Raw genomic sequence first — 17417 nt, 5'->3', positions numbered from 1 at the left:
TTCTGAAATCAGGAGTAGGACATTTTCCTTATGCTGCTCTGTAGCATTGGATCAGGCTCTCTGACCACTTACGGGATAGGGGACAAGTGAGGAAGAAAAAAGCCCAGGCAGTCATTGCTGTCCTCTTCCTTGTGCCACACCAGGAGCAAGACACTCTGGCAGATGCTGAGGAACGATGCGACTTGTTGATTAAATCCAAGATTCAGCTGGAGGCCAAAGTCAAAGAACTGACAGAGCGGGTTGAGGATGAGGAAGAGATGAATTCTGAGCTGACTTCTAAGAAGAGAAAATTGGAAGATGAGTGCTCTGAGCTCAAGAAGGATATTGATGATCTTGAAATAACACTTGCAAAAGTAGAGAAAGAAAAGCATGCTACTGAAAACAAGGTACTTTTAGAACTTCACCATGTATTCAAAAGAGGTTGGGCATGGATTACCTTTATGACAAGAGCTACTGCTCTTCTGATGGTTTTACACTGTCTGTTACACAGGTCACAGTGAAGGATCAGTATATACAGAGTTATTTGACCTTATGAGAGAAAAAGTGTTGATTCAGAATTTTTCTAAAAAGTTCCCTTTTTCTAAAGTGAGTTTTGCTGCAATTCAGCTAGACAATTATGTCTAGTTTGGGCATTTTTAAGTAAACATTTTTCTGCTGTAACCATGAGTTCTTCCAGCTCTTCTTCTTAGAGCCTGTAAATGTAAAGCTCATCTCCTACTTCTCCCAGAGAGGATCAGAAGCTGGAGTCCACCACAATGACAGTGACACTGAAAAGAATTTAGTACATTTGAAAAAATGTACTAAACCCACAAGAACTGGCACACATTGGCTTCCTTGATGGCAATTTCACTCAAAAAGCCAGAAGGGGTGGGGGTGGGTGGGGGAGAGATCCCTTTCTTTTCATTGTCTCCCTGCATACAAGTTCAGTACAGACAGTCAGTTGAGCCAGGTTTGATAATCCCTTGCTTCAAAGTCTTATAAATACATCTTCCTTTCTTACACAGGTCAAAAATCTGACAGAAGAAATGGCAGCTCTTGATGAGAATATCAGTAAACTTACTAAGGAGAAAAAGTCTTTGCAGGAAGCTCATCAGCAAGTTCTGGATGACCTACAAGCAGAGGAGGACAAGGTCAACACACTGAGCAAAGCTAAAGTGAAACTGGAACAGCAAGTGGATGATGTAAGCTAGCTCTGCCTTCATGTTTCTCCAGGCTTATTTGTCCACCATTTACAGTTTTCATGAGTCTGAAATGTTGCAAAGCTTTGAAATGTATTCCTGTCCTTTTAGAAAGGATCAAGGATCTAGAAATGTGGTCCTTGTACTGCTTGTAAAGGTTATAGTTACAGGAAAGCTATAAAAACTTATCTGTGTATTTCAAACTTTGAAAGGAGTGGAATAATGAAGGAAAATCCACTCAGTTTGCATTTGCACTGTAAATGAAGTCTAACAGAACTTTGCTACTAAGAGAACAGTGATGCTTGCACAAATGTAAAGCACGGACTAACCCTTATGTTATATTTCTTTAGCCCATGTGCCCACTGGCTGCTAGAAAACAAAAAAATGTAAAATAAGATGCTTGTACTTAAATACTTCTGCTTCGCAACTTGCTAGAGCTCAGCACAAAACTGGGCTCAGCACACATCTGACTGTTGTAAACCATCTGTGTTCAATATACTTAATAAGTGACTTTGTTCCTAAAGCTTGAGGGCTCACTTGAACAAGAGAAGAAAGTGAGGATGGATCTAGAAAGGGCAAAACGCAAACTGGAAGGGGATTTGAAACTGACCCAAGAGAGTGTCATGGACTTGGAGAACGATAAGCTGCAGATGGAAGAAAAGCTAAAAAAGTAAGAGACTGATTCTGCTGTACAAAATAAAGCAGCACTGTTACCACTGTCGTTTCAGAGCCTTCAGGTGTGTCATCCTGCTCTGATGGTGGCTAAAAGGAAATTCCATGAGGAGAGAGTGTGTAGCCAAGCTGAAACATTAGAATTCATTACACTTTCCAGCATCTTAAAAAAAAAAGAAAAAAAAAAGTTATTTCTGTTTTTCATTGTTTAGAGGAGAAAACTGAAGGAAGTCTCTAAAAAGTTGCCCTTCCTAACTAGCTATGACAGTATTGTTGAAAGACCTGACTCTGTTAAATACCTTTTTCCACTGAGTCTGAAAAGAACGTTACTTTTGTATGACACAAAGAACCAGAAACATAATTGCACAAATGCATGTAAAATCTTGACTTGGAAACTGCTGCTCAGACAAAGACGAGTTTTCATGTAAATCACAATGAATGAGGATTGCTTTCATTTTTAGATACGTTAGAAGTTTTACTGAACAATTCTTCAAAAACTGCAAAAGTGTAACTTGAAGCTACAGGGAAAATTGTCACAGTAGGATTTTCCTTTCCATGGCAGGAAAGAATTTGAAATGAGCCAGCTGAATTCCAAGATAGAAGATGAACAAGCTATAGTGATGCAGCTGCAGAAGAAGATCAAGGAGCTTCAGGTCAGCTTGCTTATTTCTCATATATCTTAGGATCTTTGTGCCTCACTGAAGGGCTTTGCAGAGACTTTTCATGGTTAGCTGCAGCTTGGCTTTGAGACTCAAAGTGTTGCAACTTCGTAGCTTGCCAGACTGATCCCTTTTCCCCTCAGGATGCTCCCTCTGTAGTGGTTCCTTCCAAGTAACAGGATGTATGACCACAGAATGCTAGTGGTTTCAGGCAAGACAGCAATGCTCTGGTGTTTTGTTTTAAGCAAATAATATTGTTCCAGACCATGGAGTTGAGGGTGGATGCTGGGGTTCAGCAGTGATAAGCATGGATTTGAAATTCAGGGGAAGGGCTGTTGAAATTTTCAACAGAAGTGAAAAGGCCACAGAAAGTCAGCACAGTCCAAACAAGATGTCTAGAGCCAAAACATCAGCTCTGCTTTTTTGTAAATAAAGAACATTTGCATAACTTGGAGGTGAAGTGTAGATTGGTCAGAATAACTGTTTTGTAAAAAAGACTGCTACCAATGAATATTCGTTATTCATGCAGTTCTACACACTGCTGTATTTGAAATGCTGTCTTAACACTCCTAGAGAGCAGTTACTTCAGTCACAGAGCTCATAAAATGGAAAAAAGAGTCCTCTTCAATGACAATTTGTTGCTGCTACTCCTACTATCAAGTAATTTCTCTCATGTACTTCAGCTGAATGTCAAGTAACATGAGCATAAGGTCAATGCACTTGTCCTAAATGTCTTGACTAGACCTTGTAGAGCAATCTACTGTAAGAAATATGTGACTCATCATCCTTACTCTGGTTCAAGATCTGATTTACTGGCACAAATGGGCAAGTCCTTTAACTGCTATGCTTCCACCTGTGCTGTAAAGTGTGGGCTGGCAGAGGGTTTAACAATTTGTTAGGTGCTTCATTGTCTTCTGATGGGAATCATCATGAAGGTGACCCAAAGGTGCTTGTGTCTCTTTGGCAGGCTCGTATAGAAGAACTAGAAGAGGAGTTGGAAGCAGAAAGAGCTGCTCGAGCCAAGGTGGAAAAGCAGAGATCAGATTTGGCCCGAGAGCTGGAGGAATTAAGTGAGCGACTTGAGGAGGCTGGGGGAGCCACAGCTGCCCAGCTGGAGATGAACAAGAAACGTGAGGCAGAGTTCCTGAAGCTGCGGCGGGACCTCGAGGAGGCCACACTGCACTACGAAGCCACAGCCGCCACACTGAGGAAGAAGCACGCAGACAGCGTGGCTGAGATGGGAGAGCAACTGGACAACCTTCAGCGGGTCAAGCAGAAACTGGAAAAGGAGAAAAGCGAGCTGAAGATGGAAGTGGATGATCTGTCATCCAACATGGAACAGATGGTCAAGGGAAAAGTAAGGGTCCTGAGGCTTCTCAAACCCCCAAAGGTCATGTGTAGCCAAGGCTGGTCTTAGGGTTTTGCAGGACACCTGGTAGGGCTGGAGTGTTTTAGAAGGTGGTGTCTTGCAATCTGAGGGTGCTTACATACACAGTATCGTCCCCTTCCCCAGCTGGTGGTATAACTCTTCTTACCTGGAGATGGGACAGCAGTTAAGACGTCCTGTCTAAAACACATCCCCAGTCCCAGGCATATTGTTTATCCATATATCTCAGAGCACAATACTGTGTCACTTAAATTGTGCTTCTCCAGGATGGTGCCATCCAAGGCTGGATATCTCCCATCCTAAGCAGAGTCCTCTCAGATCCTGCCCTTGGTTTACAGTTTTGACCCATGTTAGCAGGGAGTGCAACACAAAGGCTTGCATGACCATCATGTGTATTTTTACTTTCTATGGCTGAATTGTGCGTTTTGTTTCCTCAGTAGAGTCTTGGGAGCTTTCACAGCGCTCTAAAGAGTTCTTTCAGTGCAAGTGAAGAGAAGAAATTTCAGTGTTCTGAGAGTTAGAAAGCTGTCATCAAACTCAATTTATGATAAATGGCAATTAAAGCGGAATCAGTAAAGCAATTTTCATTGAGGGTGATTTTCCCATCTAGCAATTATGAAGAGGCTATGTCTGAACTTCATAGGCATGTGATTGCTTTTGAAGTTCTTGCAGAGTGTTTTTACACTGGTGCTTCCATTCAGAATGCAGTTCAGGGAAAACAAATGGTGAAGGTGGTCTGATGGGGAGACCCTTGGCCTGGAACTGTAGACACAGGGCTACTATTCCCTGCTCTACTGCTGTGTCTTTGCTATCTGACATTTCTCTGAAAGACAAGCAAGGAAAAAGGATATGTTTGGAAGGCTGCACCTTCCAAATGGCTGCCTGGAGGCTACAGCTTTGTCTTTTCTCCTGACTCCTATTAGGCAAATGCAGAGAAACTTTGTCGAACTTATGAAGACCATCTGAATGAGACCAAAACGAAACTGGAGGAAATGACTCGCCTCATGAATGACCTCACTACTCAGAAGACAAAACTCCAGAGTGAGAATGGTATGTGCACGTTCAGCCCAGACAGACTGTTGCCCAGTAATTTATCAGGCGTGTCTCAGCACTGCATCGGTGAGATGTACTGTGCAACAACATCTGCTCTGAAGGGCTGGATAAGGATTGCTGGGTGGAGTAGTAGCTTTGTGTCTTTTGACATTCCCATCTTCAATATTTTTATAACCTTGTGGGGAGACCTTGCCTCGAACTGGCTTTTAAAACAAACCCATAACCTTATTTACCAGCTTACTGTGCTACCATCTCATGAGCGGAAATGGATGTGCTGACTAGCTACCCAGTTTCAGGAACAAGGACACGTACATCCATCATGCAGTGCTAGAGGGAAGAGGAAGGAGTTGGCACACTGCCACTGTCTGTGTGAATGCCATCTTCCCCAGCGTGTCCTTGGGCATTGCACCCTAGAAGACACTCACATATGACCAAGAATATCACATATCCTCTAAATGCTTGCTACTTTTTTAGCCAGAGTAGTACTATTTAATCTCTGCATCCTCATCAAATATCACTGTTCTGTGTATTTTCAAAGACATATTTTTCATTTTCTGTGTGTTTTCTTCTCAGTTCTATGTACTCCTATAAGGCTGCAGTTTCCAGCCTGCAGTGACATGGTTCTTGCGATAAATGCAGTTTTCCTTATGTACCCCTCTGTTATGTATGCTGGTTGTTCTGAGGTTCTCAGGGTGCTTTGCAGCCCTCTGAGAAGTCGTCTGTCGAAAAGCAATGTAAGGTAGTGAAGAAAAGTATAAACAAAACCAGCTACAACTGCACATGAAAGTAAGCATCAGTCTAGTCTGATCCATAAGCTGAAATAAAATTAACAAGTTCAGGTAATGACAGCACAAAAAAAATTTAAAAAAACCCACAAACACCCCACAAACAAACAAACAAAAACCTAAGGAAAACTATCCTGGTGAAGTGTCTGAGGGTTATAGCTTTGCAATAAGCTTCACAAAAGTTCAGCCATAATCACTGTTAGTTCTTTTCCTCAGCAGAAATAGCCAGGTGGGACTTGGATTTTGGCTGGGACTTTGTCATTTCATCATTTTACTTTTATGTGGTTAAATCCTATGGCAGGTGAATTCGTAAGACAACTTGAAGAGAAGGAGTCACTGATAAGTCAGCTGTCCCGGGGGAAAACATCATTTACACAACAGATTGAAGAACTTAGGAGACAGCTAGAAGAGGAAACCAAGGTAATGCTTTGACTGTGTCCCATTCATTGAGATGGAATGGGGAAAACTGTTCATGTTCATTTGTAGCATGGATAAAAGCTGAAATGAGACATAGGAGTGAGAATGCTTCCTGGTAATTGTATTCGTATAAATTCCTGTCCCTGACTGAGGCAAGTCACAGAAGAGTTTTGGAAAATAATCAGCGTCCGTAATTGTTAAATAAAACTTACCTAGTAGGATACCCAAAATCTCAGATCATGCATCTTAAAAGTTCAGATGCTTCTCCAAAAGTGTTAGATTATTATCAGTCTTGATAGCTTCCTCAGCACATCACCAGTTAGGGATGATTTCAAACACTTCTTACCTCACTTGACCTGGACTGTCAAGGCCAGAGGCAAAAAGAAAAAAAGGCTTAAGCCTCCATTTGAATTTCTAGGGGCTGTTTGTTTGGGATTTGCTGTAAGTAACCCTGCAATGCTGTGACCTTTCTATCCCTGCAGTCCAAAAATGCCCTGGCTCACGCCCTGCAAGCGGCCAGGCATGACTGTGATCTCTTGCGGGAGCAGTACGAGGAGGAGCAAGAAGCCAAGGCAGAGCTGCAGCGGGCTCTCTCCAAGGGAAATGCAGAAGTGGCACAGTGGAGAACAAAGTATGAGACTGATGCCATTCAGAGAACTGAGGAGCTGGAAGATGCCAAGTAAGTGGGTTACACGGGCTTCATCGTGCCCTTGGCTGGCAGGACTGCACTCCCTGGGACTTGTTATAGGGCTAAGGAAATAGGGCAACCTGGTTGGAAGAATCCCTCTGGCTCATTGCTGTCATTTGTGGCAGTCCTTCTTCTGTTCTTTTCATTGCTTGAGCAGGTCAATATTTCTGCTGAGTCCTTGTCCATGGGGTAGTGGATGTGGATAGTGGGGTTTATTTAAGAACAAAAAAGATTAGGATACCATACTTGGTTATCTCACATACTCACTTGCTTTGTCGTGGTCCAGTGATACGTTCCCTCCGTCCTGACTTCCCCTCCCAGCAGGGAGATGATGGCTGCCCTGGGAAGGCAGGGCACAAAGTCACACTGGCTTGTGCTGTGCAGCTGCTCCCAGTTACCAGTCTCAGGCATTATTGGGCAAGGTCTCTGAGCATCTCCAGCACCTGCCTCTGCGCATCTCTGATCTGCAGGCTCTTCCCACGCTTCCAGTATATTTTTTTTTTCCATCTAGCATCTTCACGCTCTTCTTTCTGGGCCCTCCTTTCTTTCTAGGACCTCTTCTTGACAGGACTCCCAGGCCCCTGTTTTCCCAATCTAAATAGTCTATGAACAAAACCCCAAGGTGTGACCAGCCTCCTATGGTGGTTCTGTGTTATATCTCTTAACTGGAGGAACACGACACTTTCACTTAGACCAGGTGTTATGAAAATTTATAACCAGCCTATATTGGTTACAGCTAGCAAGTAGCAAGCTGCTGCTTGAGAGTTCAAAAGTTCAATTTCAAATATTCACACACACACAGACACAAAATTATCAGCCACATGTCAGCATTCATAATTTAAGCTGTTTTTTTGCTTATCATAGTCCCTTCTCTCTAGAGGCTTTCTTTCCCCATCCCTTCCCCTTGTTGCTCCAATTTTCCCCTTCAAAACTGATTTATTGAGATACTGCTTTGGTGTCAGTTTTTCTGGGTAACATGGCATTGGTGGCACTTGGTCATTTCATTGTCTTTTCCCACCTGGTAGGAAGAAGCTTGCTGCTCGCCTGCAAGAAGCTGAAGAAGCAATTGAGGCAGCCAATGCCAAGTGCTCTTCTCTTGAAAAGACAAAGCACAGGCTGCAGAACGAGCTGGAAGACATGATGATTGACCTGGAGAAGGCCAACTCGGCAGCTGCGTCCCTGGACAAGAAGCAGCGTGGTTTTGACAAGATCATCAATGACTGGAAGCAGAAGTACGAAGAGTCACAGGCTGAGCTGGAGGCTTCCCAGAAGGAGGCCCGTGGCCTCAGCACTGAGCTCTTCAAGCTGAAGAATGCCTACGAGGAGACGCTGGACCACCTGGAGACCTTGAAAAGGGAAAACAAGAACCTCCAAGGTAGGCTTCATTCAGGCTCCACATAACAGCTGTGGGGAAAGGCATTTCTCTCATCCTTGAGACTAGCTTTCCAATGTGTTTGGAGACACTGACTGATGCTGGCAGTTAAAGTTTTAAACATAGGAAATGGTATGGCCAGAGGAGAGCAGGCTGCCCTTTGCTCACCTGTCAATGAAGCTCACTGGCAGAGGGGCCAGCCTCAGGGGAGGAACAAAAAAGATGACAGAGGCACAGCGGATGAAGCCTAGACACCTCTCAAAGCAGAGCACAGTGTTGCAAGCCTGCAGATCACAGATAAAAACTAAATCGCTATGACCACTTCAAAGGGCGTTTACAAGAAAGTCTGTGCCTCCAAGTTGGTCAGGTAAAAGAAGTTGCTGTAATTGAAAGTAGGGCAGTGCTTGTGTACAGACGAGCTCTTAAGGTATTAGTTTGAGGTACAGGTCCTGTATTTTTGCTCTGTGAATTGCAGTATGTTTGGGACACTCTGATCACTAAATCCGTCCATCTTTTTTTGTTTCAGAGGAGATTTCTGATCTGACCAATCAGATTAGTGAAGGAAACAAGAGCCTCCATGAAATAGAAAAAATAAAGAAACAGGTTGAACAAGAGAAGTCAGAAGTTCAGTTGGCTCTGGAAGAAGCAGAGGTAAGGAAAGAAAGCTCAAAGGAAGAGGAAAGGATGTCTTTAATCATGACTTTTCTTCCTTTTTATTCCTCCCAGCAACACAGCCAATGTGCTGATGTTAGCTAAATGCAACCTCTCTGCACCCAGCTCCTCTGGGCTTGCTAGCCAGTGTTTTCAAGAGTGACTGGTGACTTTTGGAGATGTCAGCTCTAAGATCATCAAGTGGAGGCCCTTTCAAAGGCAGTGCCTTGTAGGTTTTGGGTTTTTGTTGTTGGGTTAGTTTTGGGGGTTTTTTTCCCTTTCAGGAAGCTCAGAAATCTTCTGCCCACCACCTGAAAATCCAGTCCTTTTCAGCTCACTTCAGCATAGAGTATTTCAGTCTTTCAGGAAACAGGAATGCTGAGAATTATGGTCTTATAGTATTTTATCAGATATTTCTAGTGCCTAGTTTTGAACAGCAGATTCACCATTTGCTGGTTTTGAGAATAAGAAAACAAACCTCCAGTTGACTTTAAATTTTATAAGGTCTCAGATATGGTGTTGGATACTGTGGCCTGCTTAAAAAAATGGTAGCAGCCTCAGAAACCAAATGAAAACAGACCATTTAGGAAATCTTTGACTCCCATAGGACTTTGGTGAAGACACTTAGCATCACTGCGTTAATTTCTACAGCAACAAGCATGCACATACCAAGAGGAATGCCTTATCCCAGTTTCCAGAAACAAATGAACAACACAGAACAAGCTGACTGGAAATCCTGGTTATTCACTTACAGGGCTGGGTTGTCAGATTTTTTTTGAAAGTTTGGTGCATTGCAGAGCTAGGAAGGGGTCTAGGTGTTGCTGGCTAGAAGCAACACAGCACATAGCAAGGGTTTTTAATGAAAGCTGTAGTTCTTTTGAATCGTACTCTAAATAATACCTGCTGAAACAAACATCACCCAGTGACAGGGATCCATTAATACCTTAAATGCTGTGCAACTTCTTTTGTCTGTTACAGGATGCTTTATACTTTGCAGGGATTTCACAGCCAGACAAGCAGGTGTCATGATCAGAGCAGAGGAAAGAGCATGTCTGTCTTCCACAGCTCTGAGATGTGGAGAGTGGTTACATGCTCTGCCAATAAATTTCTCTCGCTAGAAAGAATACACTGGTTCTTCAGGGATCTAAGGGGCACATCTTCCTTCCCTGGACTGTGTGGAACAGCTCCCTAAAGCTCAGTGAAATTAGGAACTAACGAAAGTAAAGTGGTGGTATATTTTATTTTAATTGTAAAAGAAATGGTTTAATGCGGATTTCCTCCCTTCCTTGTGAGTTTGGGTCTCCAGCAGACACCACTGGTGACACAGTATTCCTGCGTGCTGTTCCCGTTAATACGCTGTGGGTCCTTAGCATGAAATGTGTGTTCAACTGACCTGTAGCTGCTGCATGACGGCTGGAGATGAGCAAAGATTTTGTATCATTTTGTCTTCAGAACCTCTGTTCTGCTTCTGTCATCTCTCATGGGAAGCATAGCTAAGCCTGTGCAATCCAAAATATACAGTGTTCAGTTCTGCTTCCCTTCCCTGTTTGATGCGAGCAGCAAGGAGTCAGAATGTCACTGAGCTTGGTTTATGCAAGACCTGGAAGTCAGAGTCCCTGGAATTTCACTACAGACTGTCGTCAGCTCAGTTCTTGACTTCTGTACAAGTGTAAGAACAAAGACATCGGAACAAATCTCCCTTGTTTCATAGCTGTCTTCATGTTAGCTGGAAAGAGCGGTCAGAGTATTTTTGCATTTTGTCATATAGAGCTGATTTCTGTTATTTCTTTCCTTTAAGTCATACTGCCTAATAAGACTGTGTAAATGGGAGGCTTTCAACACTTCATGATTTGAAGAGATCTTTGTGAGCTGGGGGATGTGTGGACTCCTTCACCCTTCCAACAATAATCTTGCTTTAGCTTTTGCCTATTCCTTACAAGCCCATGAATTTCCAGAGGGTGACAGTACAGGGGTGTGGAGCAGGGAACGTCTGTTGATACCAAAACCACACAGGCAGGGCCCTAAGGTATTTTTTTTGTGATGCATGGCCTGTTTGACAATTTGTCCTCTGAGGAGCTTGCTGCTCAGTTTTCCAGCTGCCAAGCTACATTAGAAGGCAAATAGATGCATTGTTTTGCCATGTAAGCTGCTCATGTTCTTGCCTAGAGACAGAGGTAGGGAGGAAACTGTGCTATTGGGAATGGGAAGAAAAGTGTGAAGGGATCATCTTTGTGCAGCAGCTTGTGATTTAAAAAAAAAAAAAAAAAAAATAGCAACTCCTGGCTTTGGTGCTTTCTATTTCAGGGAGCTTTGGAGCATGAAGAAAGTAAGACCCTTCGTTTTCAGCTTGAACTTTCTCAGCTTAAAGCAGAGTTTGAAAGGAAACTGACAGAAAAGGACGAAGAAATGGAAAATATAAGGTACTGTGCAGGAAGCAGCATGGTTTTTTAAGGGGAAAATCTCAAAAGACCAGAAATATTCTCAAGACCCAAGCCAGTCAAATGCACCGCAGGTAGTTATGCCAGCACAAGCACATGCTGTCCATACCAGAAACCAAAACAGCTCTGATTATCTGCCAAAGGGTAGTCCTACCACATTACCATTCCTTAGTTCAAATATTCCTGTCGGTCCAGTCTCCGCCAGCATACACATAAGCCCATCACACATACCGCAGGGCAGCCGTAATACAATTGACTGGCACAACCAAAGTCGCAGCAGACCAAGAGCCGCTGAGTCTGTGTGTTTACAGTATGGAGACAAGGAGGTCTAGAGAGCTGCCTTCTCCTAATCCTCTAGGATGGCTGCCTCCCAGGGGGAACCACAGCTGAAATCAGTGGTGCTCAAACCTATGTTATCTGAAGGCAATCTTTACCTCTGCATTTAGTTAATTTATGCAGTCACAGCTACACTGATTGTGGGAGGATGTGAGGAGCTTGCTGTTATGCGCACACCATTTGGGAAAGCAGTGAGAGCTGCAGAGGTACAGAAAGTATGAATATAAAAAGAGAGGAGCTTGCAGGTGAAAGGAATAAACAGAAGAAATGGAAAGCAATGAGGTGACAGAAGGATGATATCTTTTGTCTCTCCCCTCCCCCTCAGCACCAACTCTAGTCTGCAGTTACACTCTTTACATGATGCTACGCTGGAGCAGATTTTCAGCAACGTGTATGCAATCCTTCAGAAAACTCTGGCTTTGAATTAGTCAGTGTTTTAACGCTATTCACCCAAGAACCATGTCATTGCTTGTTAGTAGGCTAAAGGGTAAGGGAAGGGAAAGTCCAAGGCCCACCTTGAACAGCATAGGTACAATGATTGACATGTTGTTTCAAAAACAAATAATGTTTCAGCCCTTTCAGGTACTATCTTCTGATGTCCTGCAGATGTCTGGATTATGGAGATCTCAGGGCAAGCTATCCTAAACAATGCTTTATGCCTCAGATTTGTTATGAGTGTTTTGCTGCTAAGTTTTCAGTAGACATGCTGTGTTGCTCCCTGGGAGTCTGGGGCACAGTTCAGTATCTTGCTGAAGCAGTAAGGCCCTCAAGGTTTTCCTTGTTGACTCAGTGATTTCCCAGAACTCCTACGCTTTCAGCAAAACTTGGCCAGCAGCGAGATAAATACTTCCCTGTGCAAGTCATATTCTGTGCTTTGAGTTAATCATAGGACTTGACTGTTACAGAGTCAAGAAAATTAAGCATCTGTCTGTATCTGTTTTGCAATCTTTAAATTGACACTAAGCTTTCTTTCACAGGAAGACCGGGCTGTTAATTAGGGTGGGCTTAATCTCTTCTAACTTTAGATGTTCATAACACAGATTTCTGTTCCTGAATTATTCCCCTTATAATTGAGCATAAGAAATGTGTTTCAACATCCACTTTAAGACACAACAAACTGTAGCTTACACATGCCATTTACTATAAAGAGCACCTAGAGTAATTAGCATAGAATGTAGCTGCCTACCTTCAGTTTGATTAATCCCCTCCAGTAATGCCTTCATTAAAAGGCTGAGATGTAAAACATCCCAGTGAATGATTCCGTAAATATCTTGGTGAGTGACTGCTAAGCTTGAAGTGCTTCTTGTTAGGTTCAAACCTATACTTGCTTGCTTCTACAAGAGATCTGAGAGAACTCCTTGCTCCAATATTGCCAAAGGAAATGCAGGAGAAGGATGCTATAGGTACTTACAGATCAGGAGCTAGCTGAGGGTGTGAAGCACACCAGCCAGTTAGATGGCAGTGAGGCACTAGAAACCTGTGCTATGTATGTCATTCAGAAATATACTTCTATTTCTGGAAATGAGACACTTCCAGAATGTGAAGTACCATTGCATGTAGTTCTACATTCCTGTGCAGACGGGAAAATGACTTCACATCCTTTTCAGGAGAAATCAGCAACGTGCCATAGATTCACTGCAGTCCACCCTTGATTCTGAAGCCCGGAGCAGAAATGAGGCCATCCGGCTCAAGAAGAAGATGGAAGGGGACCTCAACGAGATGGAAATCCAGCTCAGCCATGCTAACAGGCATGCTGCAGAAGCAACAAAGTCAGCACGTGTCTTGCAGACACAAATAAAGGTACTCCAAGAGCTGCCAGTCCAAGCACCCAGTGGTGGGTGCGGGCTAGGCTTCATTAGCACCAAGCAAAACAGCAGTGGTGATGTAATTAAGAGAGAAGCTCCTCCCAAGGATGCGCAGGGAAAGGCCTTAGTGATCACATCTGGTGTAAGAGAATACTGAAACATGGATTTCTTCCAAGACTTGCATACAAGCTGGATGAGATCCAGTCATAAAACCCGTGCTGGCTACAGCTTCCTGCGGGCAGAAAGCTGCAGCATGAGGAACTGAAAATCTATGATTTGCTTGTGAGCTTGCAAGTCCTTTAAAAGTGGAGAGCAAGTCAGTTGGCTGGAGGACACGGAACATGTGCATATTCAGCTTTGTTGTTTACTTCAACATTTGTAATAGCTTAAAAAAAAAAAAAAAAAAAAAAAAGGCTTTGCTAAGACATCTCTTAAATCACCGCCTCTCTCATGCCTGGGCAGCTAGTTCTGCCTCGGGCAAAACTGTGAGCTCTCACAGATTTGAACACACAGGTTTTTCCCTCGTTGCACCACGTACCACAAAGCTATTCAGCTTACAGTGTGAAGGAAGCCTCACTGAAATCAGTGCTTCTTTATTGGAGATGCAACCTCTGCAATCTGGGGTCCTCTTATGTAAGCACGGCGGCTTGAAAGGGAGTTGCACTGGTAAAAAACCAAACATCTCTTTTGTTATAGGAGCTTCAGGTGCAACTGGATGACTTGGGACACATGAATGAAGATCTGAAGGAGCAGCTGGCAGTCTCTGACAGGAGGAACAATCTTCTCCAGTCGGAGCTGGATGAGCTGAGGGCTTTGCTGGACCAAACTGAACGGGCAAGGAAGCTGGCAGAACATGAACTGCTGGAAGCCACTGAACGTGTGAACCTGCTTCACACTCAGGTTGGCTTTTTCTGTGCTCTCTCCCTCAACAGGTTAAACTGAGCCTTGTCTATTAAGCACTGACACTATTTGTCCAATGTTGTAAGTCAGACACACCTTGCCCTCCTTCTGGTGAGAAAATGAGGAAGTCATTCCCTTCCAGTTAGCTGGAATTGATGATTCAGGCAATTGTTTTAAAAACAGCGATAGTGGAAGATAAGAGTAAATCTGTTTTCTTTCCTTCTTCCATGCTGTAAAAGCAGTTTCCTGCTTTAGTTAAGCCATGGCTGGGACAGTGAGGCATTACTTTGGAGAAGAGACACTTCTGTGCAGGACACTGATGTTATTCAGCAAACTGCAGAGGCTGAATTCTAACCACCGGTGTATTGTGCAGGGCAGGAAACTGCCCCACAGCAAAGTGCTCTCTGCCAGGTCACAGGTCTTCATTAAGACAGGCCTCTGGACTTTGTCAAGATGGACACTGCAGTTTGTACAGGGCCACGGAGGGGCGTGCCCTGACTCGCCAGCATTTTTACTACAAAACCAAAGCATCTCTTCATCAAATAATGGTCAGAAAGAAATGAAAATGTGCTACAGGCTGGTGATGTTTTGCAGCGTTTCCTCCAGCCCATTGATGACATAGGGCTTCTGTTTTAATCACCTCATTGACTAACTTACTACAGATCGTTAGTTTTCCAAAATGAACTGCCTTATTCATTCTTCTATTTCAGGCGATGCTTATTATTTTCTCTGAATCAAAATCTGAATACGTACAGCTTTCAGAGTACTTTTAATATTTCCTCAGTCTGAAGCTACACATGCTAGCTAAGGCCAGCCCTTACCATGTACCTGGGCTTCCCTTCCCAAATACTGCTCTGTGTATTCTAAGAGTTCCAAAAATCAGTAAGCCTTGCTGTACTGTTGGTATTTAGAGGAGGTATGTCTCTAATCATCACTTTTTCTCCTTTTCCACTGTTCCTTTGGGGAAAACTTAATAAAAGAACACAAGCCTGATCAATCAAAAGAAAAAGCTGGAGAGTGATATTTCCCAAATGCAAAATGAAGTGGAGGAATCAGTCCAGGAGTGTCGGAATGCAGAGGAAAAGGCCAAGAAAGCAATCACAGATGTAAGTGGGCTGGTTCCTTGTTCATTTCTTTTCAGTACTGCAATGTCTTAGGACAACCAAGAAAGTATTTCCCAGGTCACCATTTCTGTGCTTGTTACAAAGCTCATACATCCAAAGCACTTCCACAGTTATCTGGAGGTAACCGATGAAACTACAAAATAAAACAGGCTAGAGGTAAAAGGAGAGGAAGGAATTTTTCCTGATGTTTAGGTTTTGGTTGTTTTGTTAGGGGTTTTTGCCTCAAGAATGCACTTTCCACTGATTCTCAAAGTCTCAGGTAATGTAACCTTTGATTCAAAGTAAATTATACATCTGGATAGGCTAAGCCAGTTCAGACTGAGCTAGCGCTAACTAGTCTCCTGGTGTACATAGATGATGATGAGAGAAAAAAAAAATTACCAAATCCCAAATGAGGTACCCTAGAACTAGGTGTCTATTGGATAAACGTGAGGCCTAAGATTCCAGGAGGAGAGACTGAGTGCATTCTTCCTTTAGGGAAGACATAATTTGGCAGGTATAGTTTCATTTTCTGCAGACCTGGAGAAATCCATGTCTTCAGAGTTCAGCTGATGTATCACATCATACCAACACATGAAATGAAAGCTAAAACTGGAGGTTTCTGTGAGTAACATGTGCCTGGACAAATCTATTCCCATACCATGGTCTTCTCAGCTGACAGCACTGTTGCTGCCTGCCAGAGAGATGATGCTGGTTGTGCTTGATTCAGCTCCAGCCTGGATCACAATGGTTGCTGTCTTCCGATGACTGCTCAGTGATGGGTACAAAACCTGTAAATGACTCTTGGTGGCAGGCACAGATATCAAAGCAGGAGTGAGCTAACTGACACCCTTGTTACCTTTCTTACAGAATAGCCAGGGACTCTGTAAGATGTTGAGACTGAGCTTCCTATCCCAGCACAGACTGCAGAAACTGCTTTGCTCTTACAGCCACTCAGGCAGCTCTTGTCTATGGCTGTGAAGGGAAATTAGTCTGCCAGTTGTTTTAAACTACTACCTTTCAAGAGCTCCAAACACCAAGATTAGAATTTGAATAAATGCTATGTAAAATTTCTGTAGTGAATGGCACAGGCTTACTTGTAGAAATTATAAATGAGGACATGATATAGCACAGATACCAAAAAAAAAAAAAAAGAAAAAGAAAAAAAAAAGAAAAAAAGGAGGGAATCTTAAATCACAGCATTAGAATAGGGAGGGAAAAAAAGGCCTCCAAGGCTATTCTGTCCTTGTGTTTTTTCTGTCCAGGCAAGATATGCACACAGAAAATACTCTCGGGAACTTTGGGTACAGTAAATGATCCAAATAGGGGATAATCCAAGATCAATCTTCCATCATTTCTTCTGAGCCATAATCCAATATCATAAGAGAGCTGCTGTAAAATGCGGTTGTTTTTCAGGCAGCAATGATGGCTGAGGAGCTTAAAAAGGAGCAGGATACTAGTGCTCACTTAGAGAGAATGAAGAAGAACATGGAGCAAACCATTAAAGACCTCCAGAAGCGACTGGATGAAGCAGAACAAATAGCCCTGAAAGGTGGCAAGAAGCAGATCCAGAAACTGGAATCCAGGGTAAGTTTGTGATCCAAGTTCAGACCACTCTGTATCCTGCTTACAGAAATGGGACCAGGTAGGTACCCTAGGGCTGCCTGATAAGTTCATAGAAGCCAATAAGGGATACTATGAATGCTTTCCTCTGTTTCACAAAATGCAGGTGAGTAGTTCTTGGAGGCATGGTTCCCCTTCATCATCCAGCTACAATGAGCTGTTGTAGCACAGCAGGTGACCAAGCCCTTGATTTAATTAAAAAAACCCCAACATCTAAAACCAGCAAAAGCCTCTCCCATGCTCGCTTCAGTTAAACTTTTTTGGCCTTTGCATATGTCTGCACCTCTGGCTGCTAGTGAAGCTTGAATACATTTATGAAAAAGCAGAATGGAAAGGTGACATTTTGATCT

General features: G+C 43.2%; 1 protein-coding gene across 1 annotated transcript in view; it reads left to right on the top strand.

The window, feature by feature from the left end:
• The window catches only part of MYH15 (myosin heavy chain 15), a 45587-nt gene that overhangs the window by 24246 nt on the left and 3924 nt on the right, over positions 1 to 17417 (top strand). Inside the window, exons 24-38 of the mRNA XM_074811791.1 lie at positions 144 to 386; positions 1005 to 1181; positions 1703 to 1848; positions 2413 to 2503; positions 3477 to 3866; positions 4820 to 4946; positions 6036 to 6154; positions 6634 to 6830; positions 7865 to 8214; positions 8738 to 8862; positions 11167 to 11282; positions 13244 to 13436; positions 14138 to 14341; positions 15322 to 15447; positions 16861 to 17031. Of these exons, the coding sequence (XP_074667892.1) occupies positions 144 to 386; positions 1005 to 1181; positions 1703 to 1848; positions 2413 to 2503; positions 3477 to 3866; positions 4820 to 4946; positions 6036 to 6154; positions 6634 to 6830; positions 7865 to 8214; positions 8738 to 8862; positions 11167 to 11282; positions 13244 to 13436; positions 14138 to 14341; positions 15322 to 15447; positions 16861 to 17031 (2775 nt within the window). The remainder of the gene's footprint in view (positions 1 to 143; positions 387 to 1004; positions 1182 to 1702; positions 1849 to 2412; positions 2504 to 3476; positions 3867 to 4819; positions 4947 to 6035; positions 6155 to 6633; positions 6831 to 7864; positions 8215 to 8737; positions 8863 to 11166; positions 11283 to 13243; positions 13437 to 14137; positions 14342 to 15321; positions 15448 to 16860; positions 17032 to 17417) is intronic.

Source organism: Strix aluco, chromosome 2 (assembly GCF_031877795.1).
Source record: "Strix aluco isolate bStrAlu1 chromosome 2, bStrAlu1.hap1, whole genome shotgun sequence".
Lineage (NCBI taxonomy): Eukaryota > Metazoa > Chordata > Aves > Strigiformes > Strigidae > Strix > Strix aluco.
Note: the sequence above shows the minus strand (reverse complement) of the source record. Positions and strands in the feature narration are given on the sequence as shown.